The 20,209-nt window shown below is 41.0% G+C and overlaps 1 protein-coding gene and 1 long non-coding RNA gene across 3 annotated transcripts in view; one reads left to right on the top strand and one right to left on the bottom strand.

Annotated features, from left to right (window-relative positions):
- The window catches only part of LOC111869046, a 47,578-nt gene extending 28,226 nt beyond the window's left edge, over window positions 1–19,352 (top strand). For both annotated transcript variants that reach the window (XM_023860242.2, XM_023860241.2), the window contains exon 3: window positions 13,408–19,352. In XM_023860242.2, coding sequence (XP_023716010.1) covers window positions 13,408–13,907 — 500 coding nt within the window. In that variant the 3' untranslated portion in view covers window positions 13,908–19,352. The remainder of the gene's footprint in view (window positions 1–13,407) is intronic.
- Window positions 1–20,209, bottom strand: part of LOC117282673 — a 245,500-nt gene that overhangs the window by 74,491 nt on the left and 150,800 nt on the right. The gene's annotated exons all lie outside the window — the stretch shown is intronic.

Raw genomic sequence — 20,209 nt, 5'->3', positions numbered from 1 at the left:
GGCCTAGTGCCACTGGGGCTATAGTGCCAAGTGGGGGGGGGGGAAGGTAAAGTTGTCCGCGTGCTTAACTAATTAAGCACTACGCCATGAAGGTGTATGGGATAGTGGATATATAGATCAACATTTTCTTGAACTCAGCACTACATGGAGGTGAGTGGCGAGCTTCACACCCCGGCCCCTTTATCTTCGGGGAAAGAGTACCTGCTACGCATTGGATAGGAGGTTGGGTCGATCCCAGAGCAGGTCTGGACGGTGCGAAAGAAAGAAAATTCTTGACCCTATCGAGATTCAAACCTCGATCTCTCGATCGTCCAACCCGTAGCCAGTCGCTATCTCTACTACATTATTCTGTTTCCGGACATTTAATGTAACACAAGCCTTATTTACGTTTATTTGAAGCTGAATGATATTCTTATGCAATTATATTAACCAAGCCTCTAGCATTTGTCAGGAAGAGTCGGCGAAGTTAGTGCCAACTTCAGCGGATAAAGGCTGCCGCTACTCAGCGCAACGGTTTTCTAGACCGGAGCCGCTATTTCCTTCAAATAGCTCGTCATTTATCCTCATGAGGCTGAGTGGACCCCGTTCCAGACCCACTACTTCTAAAAAAATCTGAGGGAACCGGCAATCGAACCCGGGTTTTCTGGATCTGTAGCCAGGAACTCTGACCACTAGACCACAGAAGCGGTACGATTTCAGGTTATCATATCGGTGTTTATGAGCGTTCTACTTTCCTCTGTTTACTGCATGCTTCATGCGGGTTTCTTGGTCTTAATCTTCTACTCTGAAAATATGTTGCTCCGAAACGTCGTCTGACTTTCATTGGACTATAAGGCGTTGTATCTCGGAAGATAGAATTATTCATGAATGTTTCCCTTCGTCATTATATCCAGACGCCTCTGCCTTCTACCCCAGTCCTTCAGACCAATTTCTACCTGCGTCCACTCGTCTGCATTCCGTGCATTCAGTATAGCGACTGCCTACGGTCTGGAGTTCGAGTTCTTCTTCAAGGATAGACACAGAACTTCATGTAAAATAATTCAATTTAATTTGTATTTAATTAAGTGCTTAGTTGACAGTTCGACTCGGAGTTCGAGTCCCAGTAGGTTCAAGAATTTTCTCTCTTCTCTACGTCGTCCAGACCGGTTCCGGGGTCCACCCAGCCTCCTATCCGATGGGGTAAAGCGGCCGGAGTGTGAAGATAAAAAAAAATATGGGTCTATACATCCACTCCCCCCATACTGTGGTACACTGATATGATTATAGACTTTTTTTAACATTATCCAGTGAAATTATTTATTTAAAACAGCCTTTCCGAGGCTGAACTTTGTTTTCGTCCTCAAGCAAAAGCCTACAAATTTGGGCGCAATCTATAGAGCTGGTCCTTAGATCCGAAGAAAGAAACTAGCTCTATAAACGGAGTCCAACAAAGTAGGCTTTTACCTGAGGACGGAGACAGGGTCCAGTGTTCGAAACGTTGTTTTTAAATAAACAAGTAGGACGATGGATAATGTCCAAAAAATCAATAATAGTATAATTATTAATGTTACTAAATTATTGACAGAAGATATGTATTCGCTAACAGTTATATCTAAGGCAAAGGCATCTTACAGACAATTCTACAGTCTGATACAGATTTATTTGCTTACGTACGGGGAACCGTGGCTCCTGACTACCTCTCACCTTTACGCATCAGTCCAGCAGCCACTTATTCATCCATGGCTCTGCAGCCCATGTGGAACACTTCTCAGTTTCTTTATCCAAACACAGTCGATAGGACTCCTTGGGCGGGAGATCAGCCCGTCGCAAGACAGAACAATACAAGCTCAATAAAAGCACACAGACATCCATGACTAGAGTTGGATTCGAACCCACGATTCCAGTGTTCGAGCGGGCGAAAGCTGTTCATGCCTTAGACCGCGCGGCTACTTTGATCGGCCGATTGAGTAGCTACGAGTCTATTACTTTTGTTTCGAAGCATAAGATGTCACAGCAATGGATACGAAGAGTTCTGTCTTCTGGGATATAACGACGTGTAGTCTGTTTTACGCTGAGTTAACCTTTCAGAGAAATATTTCTGCTTCATTTTTTGGCGTTGAAGAACATGCCAAGGAATAAACCTGCATGAAACTCTGCACTGCTTGCTAATGCTTCACACTGGTTTTTTGTTTTGGGGGGGGGGATTTTTTCTACCCTGAAAATAGAAGCGACATTTTCCTCCGAAACGTCGCTGATTTTCAACTGTACTTGACGTTGTCCTAAATAATAGAATTCTTCATAACCAATGCTAGAAGGACTTTAAATCCTGCGTTACTGTCGCCTTCTTCACAAAATAAAAAAGAATTGTGGAGCACTGAAAAGTCCTTACTGTTTGGCGACGAAGTCCTACTACATTTCTCTCTTTAGATTTGTATGTAATCTAGTTTCGAAGTTCCTAAGACGGAATTTAGGGTGCCCTTCCCTCCTGCCTTTGTACATTTTACTACCTGCTGGATGGACAGATATTCTTCTAGCAACCTGAGTTACAATGTCTTGCGGTGCGGAGAGGAACAGGTCAGTGAGTGAAGAAGAAATGGTCATAAAGAATAAGAAGTTAGATGAAGGGCATTTCCCACGGGGCGTACAGAAGAAGAAGGAGCCATCTTACGTGACTGCACCGGCACCGTATTATTCCAAGTTGTCACAAGAGAGCTATAAAGTTACATTAGTGGTCCAAGGACATCTTACCAGATGCTAATGAACTCTAAACCATTTGACTGTTTCCAGTCCTGTATCATCTCTTTCTTTCAAATGTCTTCTTCCTGTCTGCGAACTCATGCTCGCAAAATATGTTCTTTAAGACAATTACTTTATATATACACAGGACTCAGGATAGCTCAGATGGTGGTATAGCGACGGGCCTTGGGCTTGACGGCCAGGGTTCGATTCCAGGCAGGAAAGAGGTTATTCTCTATTCCACAGCGTCCAGACGGAATCTGGATTCCGCCCAGCTTCCTGTCCAATGTGTGTCATATGCTCTTCCTCTTGGGTTATATTGGCCGGAGCGCGAAGCTGAACAGTCGCCTCCATCTAGTGCGAAGTCAAGAATAGTGGAACTATACATCCCGTCAACCATACGTCTTCATTGTCTAGTGCTTTATTTAGTAAGCACAGAAACAAATTTTGTTTTGCTTTACCCTATTATCAAATCTGACCGCCTCTGTGGTCTAGTGGTCAGAGTTTCTGGCTACGGATTCAGAGGTCCCTGGTTCGATTCCCGGCGTTACTAGAGTTTCTGAGAAGTATTGGGTCTGGAACGGTGTCCACTCAGCCTCATGAGGATAATTGAGAAGCTACTTGAATTAAAAAGTAGCGGCTCCGGTTTAGAAAACCGAAATTAACGGCCGTGGGTATTCGTTGCGCTGACCACACGACACCCTCTATCCGCAAAAGTTGGCACTAACTTCGCCAACAAGAGGCGGTCGCTTGGCCGGTATAGTTCGCTTGGGGACTAAAGCCACGTTGTTTGTTTTTATTATCAGATCCTTTAATCTACGTTCTTCTCCAAGGATAAAGAGACAACCCCATGTAAAATAATTAAATTCAGTTTGTATTTATTTAAATGCTTAGACGACAGCCCAAAGGCCAATTATAAAGCAAAAATAAGCAAAAGAAAAGAGCAGAAAAATACAGACACATACACACAAAGATAAAACGAGTCATTTTGTAATATTTATATGCTAATACAAATTCAACAGTATACAAAATTATAGCTTTGTGTGTCTTAACCTTTGGATTTTTGTATAGAAAGCGGAGATGTAAACGATTCTATACTGAAATGAATTTTATCTCTTCTTGATTTCGTCGTCAGTATAATTTTGGTTTGATACAGCAGTTTCAAAATAGATAAACACTGGCCCAGTTTCTAAAGTCTAGTAACTTTCATATTACAATTTTGTTACGCGTTCCGATATAAGGACATCCCATCTGTAAGATTAAAAAAATAAATAAAGAGTTTGGCTGTGAGAAATTACGGCGTCCTGTACGTCATCTCATCATCCCTAATATTCATCAGTAGGCCGCAACACTTTCTGAGTGAGAGGAGCCCTGGNGAAGGAGAAAGCTCTAGATCGCATTAAGTGGAGGAACTGTTTTGAAAGAGACTGTGGACCTGTCGTCTTGACAGATTACTGATGATGATGATGATGACAGCAGTCTCAAAATAGATAAACACTCCACACGACACCCTCTTCTAGTAACTTTCATATTACAATTTTGTTACGCGTTCCGATATAAGGACATCCCATCTGTAAGATTAAAAAAATAAATAAATAAAAATAAAAATAAATAAGGAGTTTGGCTGTGAGAAATTACGGCGTCCTGTACGTCATCTCATCATCCCTAATATTCATCAGTAGGCCGCAACACTTTCTGAGTGAGAGGAGCCCTGGGTGTTTAACAACATTGGCCCACAACGCAACCTTCATTGCGCATGTCAGGCCTCACCACACCGCTTGCAGTATTCTGTTGCCCCAGTTGCTTTTTGTTCCACGGATTATTGAGAAAAGGTTTCGGTGTTCTGCATTTTTATGTATAGGCCTATAACATATGGAGGTACCATAGAAAACAAAGAGGTGATATAAACAGAATAAGGTTGAAAGGAGACACACCGAGGTTATGGAATTGGGGCGTCTCGAAATGCATCATTATGTACAGTCTCAACTATAAGTTGGCCTGCGAGCAAATCGTCTCAACACTTCTAACTTCCATTCAAGAGGTGTTCAATTCTAATCCCAGGCGGGACTATCGTAGCTGAGGGTTTTCCTGGTTTTCTTGAGTTCATCCAGGCGAATGCTGAGAGGGCACCAAAATAGGTTCCTTCTACATCCTTTCCAATTCGTGATTCATCAGTCACCGTATCACAAGAAGCTATCATCATCACCAGTAATCTGTCAAGACGACAGGTCCACTGTCTCTTCCAAAACAGTTCCTCCATTTAATGCGATCTAGAGCTTTCTCCTTCAAATGAGAATATCCTCTTCTGTCCCCAAGGTCATCCAGCATCTTCTTACGTCTTCTTCCTCGTCTTCTGTTCACTTCTATCCACCCCTCTATCTTTCCTTCAATAACTTCTTTTAGAAGGCAGTTTCTGCGTAAAACATGACCGATCCAATTAATGAACTGAAATATTGATACCGTCCTTAAGCAAAACTGAAGCAAGGTAAGCTAAAGTTGTCCCTGTGTTTAACTAATTAAGCACTGCGCCATAAAGGCGTATGGGGGATCCACATTTTCTTGACTTCGGAACTAGCTGGAGGTGAGTGGTCATTTTCACGCCCCGGCCGCTTTAGCCCCGGGGAAAAAGCCCCCAGTATCTATTGGAGAGGAGGCTGGGTGGGCCCCAGAACCGGCTTGGACTACGTGGAGGAGAGAATATTCTTGTTCCTGCCGGGACTTGAACTCGGACCCATCGGTCTTCCAGTCCCTAGCCAGTCGTTATACCGCCTAGCTAACCAGGCTCCCAAATAAAAGAGAAGTGAATAAATTAATAGAATTTTCGTGTCAAGCAGAGTTTAATCATAGTATTTTTAATAAATACTGGCCTGACAACTTTAAAATTGTATTGGTTGCCACATCGCATAATCTCACCTTTCTTGTCCAGCGTATAAATAATAACTTTCCAATGAAATGAGCCTTCTGAAGGTAACCAGATGGCTTCCCGCACCTTTTCTCCTGTGCAGATATTTTGTATCATTCTTAGCATTCCTCTAGTTCTCTACAGAAAGGGCCATGACGGCTTCCCGACCACGGTTTGCTAAGTTCCTTTATCCCGATATCGATCAATGTCATCACAAGCCTGCTAGGTACAATTTCTGGCACAGAATAATAAAATCAATTATATTTTTGCTCTGAGGCAAATGATAATATATGGCAGTCGATACCTAATGCTGCAAATGATAGCTAACAACGCATGCACGGACTTCTCAGAAAAATGCGACTTTTGCTTCGATTCGCTACGGGCGGCCATTAATGTAAATGTTTATGCAGACTGAAGCATTGGGAAGTGATATACAATTCAGATGCATCTAAAATAACAACTTTTAAGGAACACAAGCGTGGTTTTATAAAGTGACTGAGAAGGGAGGAACATAGACTGAGGGAGTTTGAGAGCAGGGTGTTAAGGAGAATATTTGCACCGAACAGGGATGAAGTGAGAGGAGGTTGGAGAAAACTGCATAAAGTGGAGCTTCATAACTTGTACTCCTCTCCAAATATAATTAGAATGATCAAGTCAAGGAAGATGAAATGGACAGGGCGTGTAGCACGAATGGAGGTAGAGGCATGAATATAGGATATTGGTGGGAAGANGTTTTATAAAGTGACTGAGAAGGGAGGAACATAGACTGAGGGAGTTTGAGAGCAGGGTGTTAAGGAGAATATTTGCACCGAACAGGGATGAAGTGAGAGGAGGTTGGAGAAAACTGCATAAAGTGGAGCTTCATAACTTGTACTCTTCTCCAAGTATAATTAGAATGATCAAGTCAAGGAAGATGAAATGGACAGGGCGTGTAGCACGAATGGGGGTAGAGGCATGAATATAGGATATCGGTGGGAAGACCAGAAGGAAAGGGACCACAGGGAAGACGAAGGCATAGGTGGGAGGACAATATTAGAATGGATCTTAGAGAGATAGGATTGAATGGTATGGATTGGATTGATCTGGCTCAGGATAGGGACCAATGGAGGACTCTTATGAACACGGTAATGAACCTTCGGATTCCATAAAATGCTGGGGAGTACTTGAGCAGCTGCACAATTGGCAGCTTCTCAGGAATGGCTCAACTCCATGAATGAGCGAATGAAAGAATTGAATAGACTGAAGAATACGAGTAAGACAACATTACCTCTCTTAAGCTATGGAAGCTCCGTGATTTTGTGTAGTTCCTCGGCCATGATCTAACCCTTCAACTTTTTTCACCACTCACTAAAATCATCATCATTACCTATCCAATTCACTGAGCACAGGCTTTCTTTATATACTGTTACATGTATTTCCATTGCTAGGCAACGTGTTGGGAATCAAATTCCCGCGAAAACAGATTCTTGGTAAACGCTACTGTTCTTTGTTGGCCTTGGCCTCCTCCATGGTCCTCCTCGACACGTTCCTGTCCGGTGCCTTCGTCCAACTACCGCTTATTGTTCAAGCACTGAACACATTTTACGTTTATTTAACTTTTAAGATTTGGGAATTGGCGCTACTACGATCAGCATACGGTTCTGTGTCATTATTGAGGGTCGTCATATTTGTCAATTGTCTCTACTCACGTCTTCAGATGAATGCGTATCATTACTCTGACGTATGTGTCAGAAAAATGATGCCCAGTCACGCGAGGAAACCAGTAGAATCACATCTCGAAACGTCGTACGCATTACAAGAATCACAGACAATGGGCAATGTCCAACATAACTGTCAAGCAATCAGTCATCGTCACAAACCTTTAACGAACCTCTCTGTTTCTCATTTCACGTCCGTTTCCTTCTTACGAATTTAAACATATATAAAATATGTGGAGGCACGCGGTAGCATAGTTGGTTGAGGCATTATGCTACAAGCCGGAAGGTCACGGGTTCTGCTACCGGTGAAGACATTGGAATTTTTAATTGACCTAATCATTCCAGCCGCACTATGGCCCTGGGGTCGACTCAGCCTCTAATAGAAATGAGTACCAGGTATCTTCCTGGGAGTAATTGGCGGTCGACGCGTAATTCTGACAACCTCACCACTATCTGTGAGCTGACTGTCTCGAAAATGGGAGCCTCGACATCTCACAACCTTATGGACCTCCACGGCCGCTTACAACACAGCTTTACTTTTTCTTTACCTTAACTTTAATCAAATATGTTTGTCTCATGCGTACTGTGAAGTAAAGATGAATTACTGGATTTTTGGACTTTGTCCATCGTCCGGTATTCTAAAAACTATAGAACACCGGACGATAGACAAATCCGAAAACCCAGTAATAGTGAGTTATACAGCACTGTCAAAACCCTTTAGAATATGTAAGCAGACGTGAGTTTGGAAGCCATTTCACCGCTGATTGTAACGGACCGTACTTCCAACACAGACGCTTTTGATATATGCCCCTCAGACTTGAGAGACAAACAACATATTTTTTAATTAAATGCAAGAGGAGCAACTTCTTATGCAAGAATAAGATTGCAAAAGTTGGATCATCCTTTCATGTATAGTGCCAGTTCTATTCACCAGCTATAGCATTGCAGTCCCTAAAGGTCTAAGAAAAAATATACTAAGAGGGTGAGGAGTTTAAGGGTTCTCTTGTCTCGTGCGAAAGGGTTAGAGACCCCTAGGATCACGTGCGACGTTTTATTAATTATTTATGGGTTGAATATTTAGAGCACAGCCGAGGGTTCTTCCTCGCCTATCAAGTAGACAAAAAAAGTAGAACACTTTTGTAGGCTGCTTCAACAGCCACGCAGGTAGACTGATCACCTTTTGTCGTTGTTGTAACGGTGAAGGCCGCAGTGAGTTTCTGTTTTCCGCGCCAGAAGTTGGAGGTCCCCATAAACTGAATAATTATGTTAATTCTTATAGATATCCACATTGTTAATGAATGCGTAACGCTCAACAGTTTTTCTTTGATATTTTAAGAATATGGTAATTGATTTATATGGGGGGGTGCCTCCATGTTTCTCAACGTGAACACCTAATATAAACGGTAAGATTCGATTCAAAGATTTATGACATGATTTGGTATGTAGAAAACGTTTCTATTGAATATAATTTTTTATTTAATTCACATCGTGAATAATGAGTTTCCTTCCGTTCTTACTTACTTACGGAGCTGAGCCCTTCTTGAGAAGTCGCCAGTTGTGCACCTACTTAAGAATTTCCCAGCATTTTATGGAACCCAAAGGTTCATTACCGTGTTCACAAGAGCCATCCACTGGTCCGTATCCTGCGCCAGATCAATCAAATCCATACCATCCCATCCTATCCCTTTAAGGTTCTTCCCAGTGGTCTCTTTCCTTCTGGCTTTCCCACCAATATCCTATATGCATTTCTATTCTCCCCCATTCTTGCTACATGCGCTGCCCACATCATCCTCCTTGACTTGATCATTCTAATTATACTTGGAGAAGAGTACAAGTTATGAAGGCCCTCATTATGCAGTTCTCTCCTACCTCCTGTCACTGCATCTCTCTTCGGTGCAAATATTCTCCTCAACACCCTGTTCTCAAACACCCTCAGTCTATGTTCCTCCTTTAATGCCAGAGACCAAGTTTCACACCCATATAAAACCACAGGCAAAATTATAGATTTGTATATTCTAATTTTTATGTTCTCGGACAGCAGACAAGAAGACAAAAGGTTCTGGACTGAATGGTAGCAAGCATTACCCGAGTTCAATTTCTTCTTAATTTCCTCCTCAACCAGGTTTTGATTTGTTGTAGTCGTTCCCAAATATCTGAACTGTGCCACATTTCCAAAACATCTGTTTCCTATCGGTATATCATGATTTTGCCCTGCATTTTGGTGACGAGACAGCAACATTTCCTTCCGTTCTTACATTGCATAAACATTGCTTATCTTATTTATCATTTGTCTTAGCTTATATCATTTAAAAAAATATTATACGAATGTCATTCGAAATACGTTACCACTATAACAATTGCAGGAAATCTGTGGCATAAACTAAGACAAGTACTTTGTTGCAGATCCTTGTTTTGATAAGTAAAGCACTCGAATAATTTAAATTTATAAATTTAAAACTATCGACTATCTGACTGATCTTGAAATTTCGATCTATCCCTTACTGCACAAATTTTACTTAAAGGGATTAATTATGATTGCCTGAAAGTGTTAGAGTAAAACGAATTGGCATGAAGCGCGGAGTTGATTTTAGAGGGATCTGGCCCGAAGAAACGTATTAAATTAAAATGAGTAAGCGGAACTCCCATGTCGCATATAGATCATCGTACATTATGCTTCCAGCTTATGACCGAGCAGAAGAGCGCAGTGATAGCAGATACACTCGGTTCAAATTTCGGTTGCGCTACACATGATCACGACCAATTTATTTCGCAATATCTTCACGAAAATGGCGAAATAGTACTTGTACTTTTCGACAAATATAATTAGAATGCTCAAGTCGGGGAGGATGAAGGGGGGCACAACATGTAGCACGTATGGGGGGGAAGGTGAATGTATACAGGTTTTGGTGGGAAAGCAAGAAGCAAAGAGGCCGCTAGGAGGACATCCTAGATGGGAGAATAATATTAAGACGGATGTTAGAGAAGTAGGATGGGGTTATATGGACTGGATTTATCTGGCTTAGGATAGGGACCAATACAGGGCTGTTGTAAACAATGTAACGAACCTTCCGTTTCCATAAAATAATGTGAAATTCTTTGAGTACCAGGAATTAATTAAATAATTTTCCTGGGGAGTAAAGTGCGGCCGGCGTCTAAGGCTGACAACCTTACCGCAATCTTTGAGCCGATTGTCTAGATAATGTGGGAACCTCAACATCTCACAATCCTATGCGCCTCCACAGCCTGTTACAGGGAAAGCTTTACTTTTACTGTGAAATTCTTCAGTAGTTGAAAGACAGATGACTTGTCAAGGCGGACTCAGCTCAATGGAGTTAGTCTCTCTAAAAAGACAACGACGACTTCTTTCCAAATTCTTCCACATATTTGTGATCGCTGTTGCTTTCGACGCTACATAGCTTCTGCAATACAAAGAGTTTCGTCAGATAGCCTGACACTCAGTAAATCTACAATCAATGCTCCTGTACTTCGCGTACAAACAATTAATGGCAGAGTAAAAGGGATTGATGCGGAGAGTAAGCTACTGGTGTCTCACCGCGAAGGCTTTGGTTCATTCCCAGAGAAGTCTGTGTGGGATTTGTGGTGGATAAAATGGAAATGGGACAGGTTTGTCTCCTGGTACTCCGGTTCTTATTCTATCAATGCTGAACTCCCTCGCCTCATCCGGGGCTGCCACAATCGGCTCATTTGAGGACGCAGCACCAAGGGACCAAGTTTCACGGTACCACAAGAATTATAGAAAAGGGAACTGATAAGGTACATTAGGCTATGTTCACTATGGTCCCGAGGTCGAATCAGCCTCTAATAGAATGAGTAAAAGTAAAGTAAAGGTATCCCTGTAACAGGCCGTGAAGGCCCATAGGGTTGTGAAACGTTGAGGGTCCCACATTATCTAGACAGTCAACTCATAGATGGCGGTAAGGTTGTCAGCCTTACGCACTGGCCTCCTTTTACCTCCAAGAATATTTCTGGTACTCATTTCTGTTAGAGGGTGAGTCGACCCCATGGCCATGGTGCGGCTGGAAGGATTAGGTAAATTGAAAAAATCCACCACATCGGGATTCGATCCCGCAACCTTCCGGCTTGTAGCATAGTGCCTCAACAAGCTACGCTATCGGAGTACCAGAAATATTACTGGGGCGTAAAGGGCGACCGGCGCGTAAGGCTGACAACCTTACCGCCATCTTTGAGCCGATTGTCTGGACAATGTTGGACCCTCAACGTCTTATAATCCTATGGGCGCCCACGGCCTGTTACAGGGATAGCTTTACTTACTTACTTACTTACTTACTTACATTAGACTATGTGTCTTCTATTGAGGTAACAGTTAACTGCAGCCCCTTACTTAAAACAAAATGAAAATAAGGCAAAACTTTTCAATGGTACTTTTGAAGATTGAACTTTTTTTGTTGCTTTTTTTCGTGACAGCGATCTGTTAAGTCTACTATGACGTATCTGTGTAACATAAGATTCATTGACCGTATCCGAGCATTGAGATAAAGTTTACTGGCTTCAAATAAATATTTATAATCTAAAAATGGATTTAAAAAAGTCACAGTTATTGTTATCAATAGGTTCCATTTCGATGATTAATTCCTCTGAGACCTTCTGAACACTGAAGTCTCTGATACAGGGTTATACACACTCAGCTTAACGGACAGAAATTGTGCATTCTATCTGATATAATATGGAATGAAACATTAAAGACTGCTTGATGAAAGGTAAAGGCAAAGTTGTCCCTGTGCTTAATTAGTTAAGCACTATGCCGTGAAGACTTATGAGACATTGGAAGTATAACTTTGCCTCTCTGAAAATTGGTATAAGCTGAAAGTGTGTGGTTAGCTTCATGCCACTCCAGCTTTACCCTCCTCTACTCCTTGGCTAAGAGGCTGGGTGGACCCAAGGCCGGTCTGGATGCTACTGAAAAGAGAGAAATCGCCTGTCTCCGCTGGGAATCGAACTCCAGCCTTCCAACCCATAGCCCTTCGCTATACAGACTGAGCTATCCCGACTTGCAAGATTGCTTGGTATGCCTAGATATACGCGTTTCCTCTTTATCCATTGTGACATTTGCAACTTTTAAATATATACAGTGAATGGTTGCATTTTCAGGGCAAATATACAGAGTGATTCTAAATTATTGTCGGGATATTCGCTTATAAGCAATGGATACCCCGACAATAATTTAGAATAATCCTGTATTATTGCATTTTGTTAGGCATACGCTTTGCTAAACTCTACAGGGAGACGGTTAAACGAACAGTACTCTTACTTGTGAGACTTAAGATTTTCGCAGCCGTGACAACGAAAAATAATAAGCCTATCTTATGGGATGTGACGCCCTCCAGTCCGGTAGAAATTTACATACATTTAGATTGACTGTACCTCCTCCATCTTGTTTCTTATTAGGCCTGCTTTTCGATATTCAAGATGGAGGCAGTGCGATCCTCCGCAATATCGGTAAACTTCTATCACATTACACGGTGTTACATCCTAGAACTGTTCCATGTTCTCAGTTTATTTGCAGATGTGTCTGAACGGTGAAGCTTCAGGAAAAAATCTCATACACTCTTACTCTTTGCTAGGATTTCGGAGGGAAACTTAAACGGATACAAAAAAACAGAGCAAAACAAACTCCGTGGCATGTAGTCCGCAAATGAACTCTACCGACCGAGCTACCGCCGCGTGTCAGCTAAGTTAGTGCCAACTTTAGCGGACAGAGGGCGTCGCGTGATCAGCGCAACGGATCCCCACGCCGTTAATTTCGGTTTTCTAGACCGGATCCGCTACTTCTCCATTCAAGTAGCTCCACAGTTTTCCTCACGAGGATGAGTGGACCATGTTCCAGACCCACTACTTCTCAGAAAATCTGGTAGCGCCGGGAATCGAACCCGAGACCTCTGTACTGGTGGGCAGGAACTCTGACCACTAGACCACAGAGGCAGTCTTAGTGTGTAACAGATTTTCATACTTTTCTTTGCAGATGTTATTGAGTGCTGTGGTTCCATACAAACTGTCACGTTCTATTACGCTTTCTGATGCATAAATAACACGTCCTCACTTGTCTCTTTACAGATATGGCTGAGCGTTTAACAAACCTGTTGGGCCGCGGCGAGCCTTTGATCACCATGGCAACAAGTGACGATGAAGACGAAGACGAAGAAGAAAAAGAAGACAATGAGGCAAATGATCGGTGTGGAAGCAACATGGAGGAGGACGAATGGATATCAGGGGGTGACAACAGCGGTGAGAGGGACCATCGTCTCCTGCTAGCAGGCTACTCCGATTGCATGACAGAAGCGTTGCGTTATCTGGTAGAAGAAGAAAGGTATTCCCCGGAACACCCGGTAGTTGAGGGACTGCGCACACATCTCGCGCAACAACAAGACCGGGTACTGTTAGAAGCTGCGCGCGCACATCATCATCATAATCATCATCGTCACGTGGTACATTTGGACAATTCTAGGCCCACAGTGAACAATAATAATAATAATAGCAGTCAGGTGGTGGAAGTGCGCAATCGCATGGCGCTCCTGGCGGACACATTGTGCAACATTAGGCCGCCAGCTGTGTAATTAGATTAAGAGTCTCAACAGAGTACACCAGTTCAGTCGATATATCGTTTCTTTGTATCCGGTTTTCTTTGAGCTTAATTAGAAAATGCAGCAATCTCTCGCCAACTTCAAGCACCGCGTTCGGCAGGACCAAAGCCTTATGTGAAATTGGAGTTAGGGGAACAGCGGCTGCTGTGAACTCTCCCCAAAGCCTACGTTGCCTGTTTCTGCACCAAACATGGATACGAAAAAATGTTTGAAAATAAAAATTTATTGAACTAAAGGCTTATTAAATTGTTAAAACAAAAAACGAAATGAAGCTAGAAAACTGGTTTCGGAAGCCATTACAGCCCCCCCCCCAAATTTCAATACCTTGAACGAAGCCACGGTTCCTTCCGTTTCTAAGTAAAGCAAAGTTGTCCCTGTGCTTAATTAATTAAACGTGTGGGATGTGGAGGAACACGAATAGCTACAACATTCTTGACCTCGGCACTAGACGGAGGTGAATGGTCAGCTTCACGCAGCGGCCTCTTTAATCCCTGGGAAATAGCCCATGCTACCCTCTGGATGCGAAGATGGGTGAGCCCCAGAGCATGTCTGCGCGCTATGGAGAAGAGAAACCCGATACAAAGAAAAAGGAGGGCCTGTATTAAATTTGTATGGCAACCGCCGATATATGAAACACGCATTGGCAAGGGATTGCTGATGATACAACACCTTGAACACGGACTGGCTTGTAACTGTAGGTATCTGCAATACCTGCTGTCTCTGATAAAGCTCATAAAGCAAGTATTGGAAGAGAACAGGAGAATCTAATGAACTCAAGCCATGTGATGTACAGAAGATACTGAACCCTTCAGAATGACACAGATAATTTTAATGATGTGCCACTGGAACCATATATATTTAAAAAAAAAGTGTGTGAATGACGTCACTGATGAGTTAAAAACTCGGGTTTAATGCACAATGCATTTATTTAGTAGAAAACGTCCACTTGTATTCAACAGAGTTGGAGAATTTGTTTTAAATTGTTCTTAGGTTGTTATGCCGTGTGGTTGTTTATGGTTGTGCCGCCAATTCAGACGTAAATGTTGCATCCATCTTTAGGATCAAACTACTTAAGATCAAAGTCTAAAATGAATGTTTTAAAATGTGAAGCCATGTTTCAGAGGTTGAACTAACTTCCATCTTTCATCTTCATATTGACAACATTCAAATAATACATATAATGTCCTCTTAATCCTGTTGTTTTGCATATGCATGAAACTGATAGTCTATTCAGCATAAGGAACACAGTTTTATTGTGTTTGAGAGCCAAGTGGTGGGCAGGATATTTGTATTTAAGAAATATAACAAGAGAACTGAGAAAGTTACATAACAAAGAAGATACTAAAGGCTTCTGACAATGGTGTGTATCATTCAGAATTTCTAGGTTTTTGGACTTTGTCCATCGTCCGGTATTCTAGAAACTAGAGAACACAACGTTGAGGTCAGCTGTTTCTATGGGACCCAACAGGGTGTGTGTCTCCATCTCACCTGAGGACGGAAACAGATGCAGTTTCCGAAACATTATGTTCTCTAGTTTTTAGAGTACTGGACGATGGACACAGTCCAAAAAAACACAGTAATTCTGAGTACATTTCAAAGAGTTTCTTACTTTGTAGATCCAGTCTTTACCTAATTCCGTAAGGTCGTTGAATAAAGACATGTCTAGTGAACGGATGTATAAATTGCAAGGGGAAAATGGCAGAAGAATTCGAATTATTTTGGGGAAATCTGAAGTACTGAAGTTGCTGAATAGACTCAGATATCTATGATTGGTTCTTTCTTGATCGACTAAGTAATTACCAACTTTTATATGCAGATATATTTTCATTGGAATTGGTAATTATTATTCTTTTACCTGTCTTTGCGCTGTTGACTGGACGATCAGATTACTCGTATTTTTTTTTGCAAAGCCTCCTCCCTATTACGCATGCGTGGTCCATCTCTAGTTAATTATATTTCCCCCTCCTAGTTTTTTATTTCGCCTACTAAGAACTGTTTTTCTGGACTTTAGTTTTTTATATTATGTTAATAATACAAAAAGAAAACATTTTCAAATTGAGGTCAGCCAATGATTGCCTGTCATTCTATTTAAACCTGATTGGAGCTAAAATTGCGAAACTATTCTGACTATTCTTGGCCTGTGGTAAGTATTCAGATGCTTCACAAATATCAAGGACATTTTCTTTATTCTATAAACCCATATTTTAAATTAAGATTCTCAAGTAAATGGTAAGATAATGGTGACATTTTAGGATCATTAAAATTTTGCTTAAAATAAGAATGTGATAATGACAGTCATCCTTAATTGTAAGAAGTTTGGAATATTATTTAGTTAGAACAAGGATCTGTGAAATCATTATCGACAGTTTTCAGAAATGATCTTAACAGTTCACGAGTAATTTCATGTATAATTTGAAAGAAATTCAGTCTTTAAATTGTTAGCGCATGCGTAACACGTACCTCAGTGTTCAGTAACGTAGAATATTGATATTAGGTGCATATTAAGGGGTGCAGCCCGTTTTGCAGAAGACAACATATTCTAGATACAACCAACCATCCGAATCTGTAACAAAAATTATACGTGTTTTCGTGTACTCGGAAACTAAGTTTTGAAGCTTACTTTATGAGCTTCTTGCTATAAAGTGCTAAGTAACTATTTACTTACTACTCAGGATTATACTGTCTGCTATTACCTATCATTTAAAATTGACTTACTTTCCTTGTTCTAAAATTAACCCAGTCCGTGTATTTGTTAGGCGGTGTGGGGGACAATAAGGGAGCCGGAATAGTTCAGTCGGTATAGCGACTGGCTAAGGGCTAGACGACTGAGGAGTCGGAGTTCGAGTCCCTGTATGATCAATAATTTTCTCTTCTCCACGTCGTCCAGACCGACTCTGGAGTTCACATAATCTCATATCCGATGCGAATCGGGGGCGCTTTCTCCTAGAATAAAGAGGCCGGGGCGTGAAGCTAACTATTTGCCTCAAACTAGTATCGAGGTAAAGGAAATGTGGATCTATACATCCACTCCCCCCTAAGCTTAGTGCTTAATCTGTTAAGCACATGGACAAAATTACCTTTATGGGGGATAATATTAAAATGGACTAAATGCAATAGGATGGGGACGAGGACTGGATCCATTTGTTGCGGGATAGGGACCAGCGGGGCGCTCTTTTAAAGAAGGCAAAGAGCCTTCAGGTTCCATAAAAAGCTGAAATTTTACTGAATTGCTTAGAAACTATAGAAACTACTTGTTTCTCAAGGAGAACTCATATCTATGGAATTAGTTAACTTGTAATCATAAATATTCCATTGGATATCAGCAGTGAACTGTGATAAAACAACATTTGTCTCATCAATGGTTCATTATTTCCCTTATATGAAACGTTATTGAATGGAATTCTATATAATTTGCAGTGAGATTACACGAATGCACAAAGCAAAAATTTGTAAATGAGTAGTCGACATATATCGAATATCTATCGATACTGGTGAAAACTTTATATTCATTCAACAACAGAATTCTCTCCCACTTACAGCCTTAAAAGACGAAGGCCTTAAAATGTTTACGTAAGAAAAGATGAGTAAATCTTTTTTACTAGTCCCATTTTCATTACGACTTTACAAATAAACTCACTCTTAATGTCATTTTGTAAATCTCTGTCATTCTTTCTCCATTTCTGTGGCACATTCATTCACTTTCACGAAAGAATAAAACAGCTCTCAGAACAGAAGCAGTGGCATTGAGCAATGAGAATGATTTTCTGCCTCATTTTTCATCGTCAAAACATGTCGTTCCTCTTTTTCTGCTCAGCCATACTGGTAGAGTGGAGACGAAGTTGATGCAAATGTTATTTCGTGTAATATACGAAAGTTAACTTGTGTGTTTTGAAATATTACCGCTTCTGTTGTGAAGGTTAAATAAATTGTAGTCACGAAATATATTATTTTGCTTCTCTCTGCCACGTTAAGGAAATGTCAAAGTTAAACAGAATAAAACCTCTTATGTGTTTTGCTGCACACTTGTCTTTGTTTCAAGGACTCTTAGATCGTGCGCGTCATTTCCTTTTCATTATAAGATGCCACTTTTCCGTATAAATCTAATGCCCATTGTACCATGAGGAATGCATCAAACTGTGGAAATATTATCTCCATATACGTCAGCTTGAATATTATTCTACTGTATTTCCATTATCAGTGGTAGTTTCTGAACAAAAAATCATTGCATCGTTTTCTTTAGGCACTCTCTATCGTCTAGACAAAGGAAGCTCTATGACGTAGCAGAAACTGCCTCTCTTTCGAAATAAGACAATTTCCTCATTCGATGCAGCCTATTAGGTGAAGCCAGCCTAATCACCAGGCGCTGGAACATGATGATAATGACCCTGATATGGGGTCTCTGTGATGTAGAATGACAAACCTTTCTTTGGGACGTAGTTCTAGAAATCAGATCGTCGAGCAGTAAGACACGTGGTTCCAGGTTGAAATAGTGACGATACAACCAGGTTTTCTTGATAGGTTTCAGAGGGAGGGAGGCGGGGATATGACCCTCCTCCCCCCTCCTTCCACCCCTCGCTACGCAGCCTGTACTTGAGATCACTGCTTTCAAAATACCAAAACTCGCCGTCGGATTTGCTCTGGCCCAACTAAAATTCTTCCCCTGAATTTGGCTTCGATTATCTTAGGGATACCGGATTTTCCTTTTCAGATTTCATAACAGTTTTTTGGAACTAATTACTTGTCTCATGATCATAAATACAATTTGGAGTACCCACCGAGATTACAGTAGCATAACATCGTATTATTTCATCTTATATTTTATTTCTTAATTTAATTGTAAAAATGAAAAGTGCCATTGATTAATATATATTGATGTTTCTTTGTAGTATAAATATTTACATAAAACACATCTTGGAATGGAAGGATTTATGAATGGTTACATGCAGTTACTATATTGTACAGGCATGAAATAAGAAAATATAAAAAATCTATGGTGTCAATTGATGAAATTTAGGCGGAAAAAAATAATAAGGGATGAGTCATACGTATGTACTACGAATGCCTATCGTAATAGAAATAAATCTATGGATAGTAAAAATAACACCCACCCTTACTTAAGGAAAATATTCCGCGCTAAGGGAAAGGAAGTGCTTTTTTCTTCTATCAGTCGATTTTTCGCTCATGTTTTGGTTAGGAATACACTGTACGGCTCTATTTCCACCTACCTTACGTAGAAGTGTGTGTGTGTGTGTGTGTGTGTGTGTGTACTAAGGGTGGTTGTTTCGGTCACGATGTTAAGATTGACAAACGTTTGTAAATATTTTCCTACTCATTTACTTTGTTAAACACATGTATCATGAGACAGAAATAGATGGAGGAAAATAACATTGTGAAACGTAAAAATAAATATTTACGAATCCAGCCAATATCTTGTGTTTAATTTTGTATTTACCTTTTCTTTACCTGAACTGCGACAGCCGGACTCCCCAGTTCCGAAGGAAACCATTACAGGGTGATTATGTGTTATACAGTTTAGTTACTATAGGATTCTGACGATGGTGTATAACACGCTGATATGTTGGGATTTTGGACTTTATCCATCGTCCTGGTTTTTAAGATAACAAATAAAAACACGACGTTTCGGAAACTGGATCTGTTTCCGTCCTCAGGTGAAGGAAAACACACAGTGGACCACTGGTCCAGTGATCGAGGCTGGCTCTTTCTAAGGGACCCAACTGAATAGGTGTTTTCCTTCACCTGAGGACGGAAACAGATCCAGTTTCCGAAACGTCGTGTTTTTATTTGTTATCTTAAAAACCAGGACGATGGATAAAGTCCAAAATCCCAACATATCAGTGTTATACAGTTTGTCTAGTATTTACGTGAAGGCAAGGTACCATGGAGGATTGTGGACAGACGGGACGTGAAATAACTGGGGAAATAAAAAAATGAGAAAAAGATGTTTACATGGGAACAGGCCAGACAACCTAAGCATCAAACACTAAAGAGGCGAATCTCATAAAAATGCTAACTTATAAAGGCTTGCGGAAAATACGTTGTCTGTTCCAGATTTATTGATTGTGAGGAAAAACTGAATGTATTTGAAGCCTCCTGATGATGGTGTACAGCAATTATTTTGACTGATATTTTGGAGATTGTGCTTTAATTAAAACTTACTATAACAACTAAAATCAATGGCTTGAGTCTACAAGCGAACTATACCGACCGAGTGACCGCCGCTTCTCGGCGAAGTTAGTGTCAACTTTAGCGGATAG

The sequence above is a fragment of the Cryptotermes secundus genome, unplaced genomic scaffold, assembly GCF_002891405.2.
Source record: "Cryptotermes secundus unplaced genomic scaffold, Csec_1.0 scaffold70, whole genome shotgun sequence".
Lineage (NCBI taxonomy): Eukaryota > Metazoa > Arthropoda > Insecta > Blattodea > Kalotermitidae > Cryptotermes > Cryptotermes secundus.
This window is presented reverse-complemented; position numbering and strand designations above follow the sequence as displayed.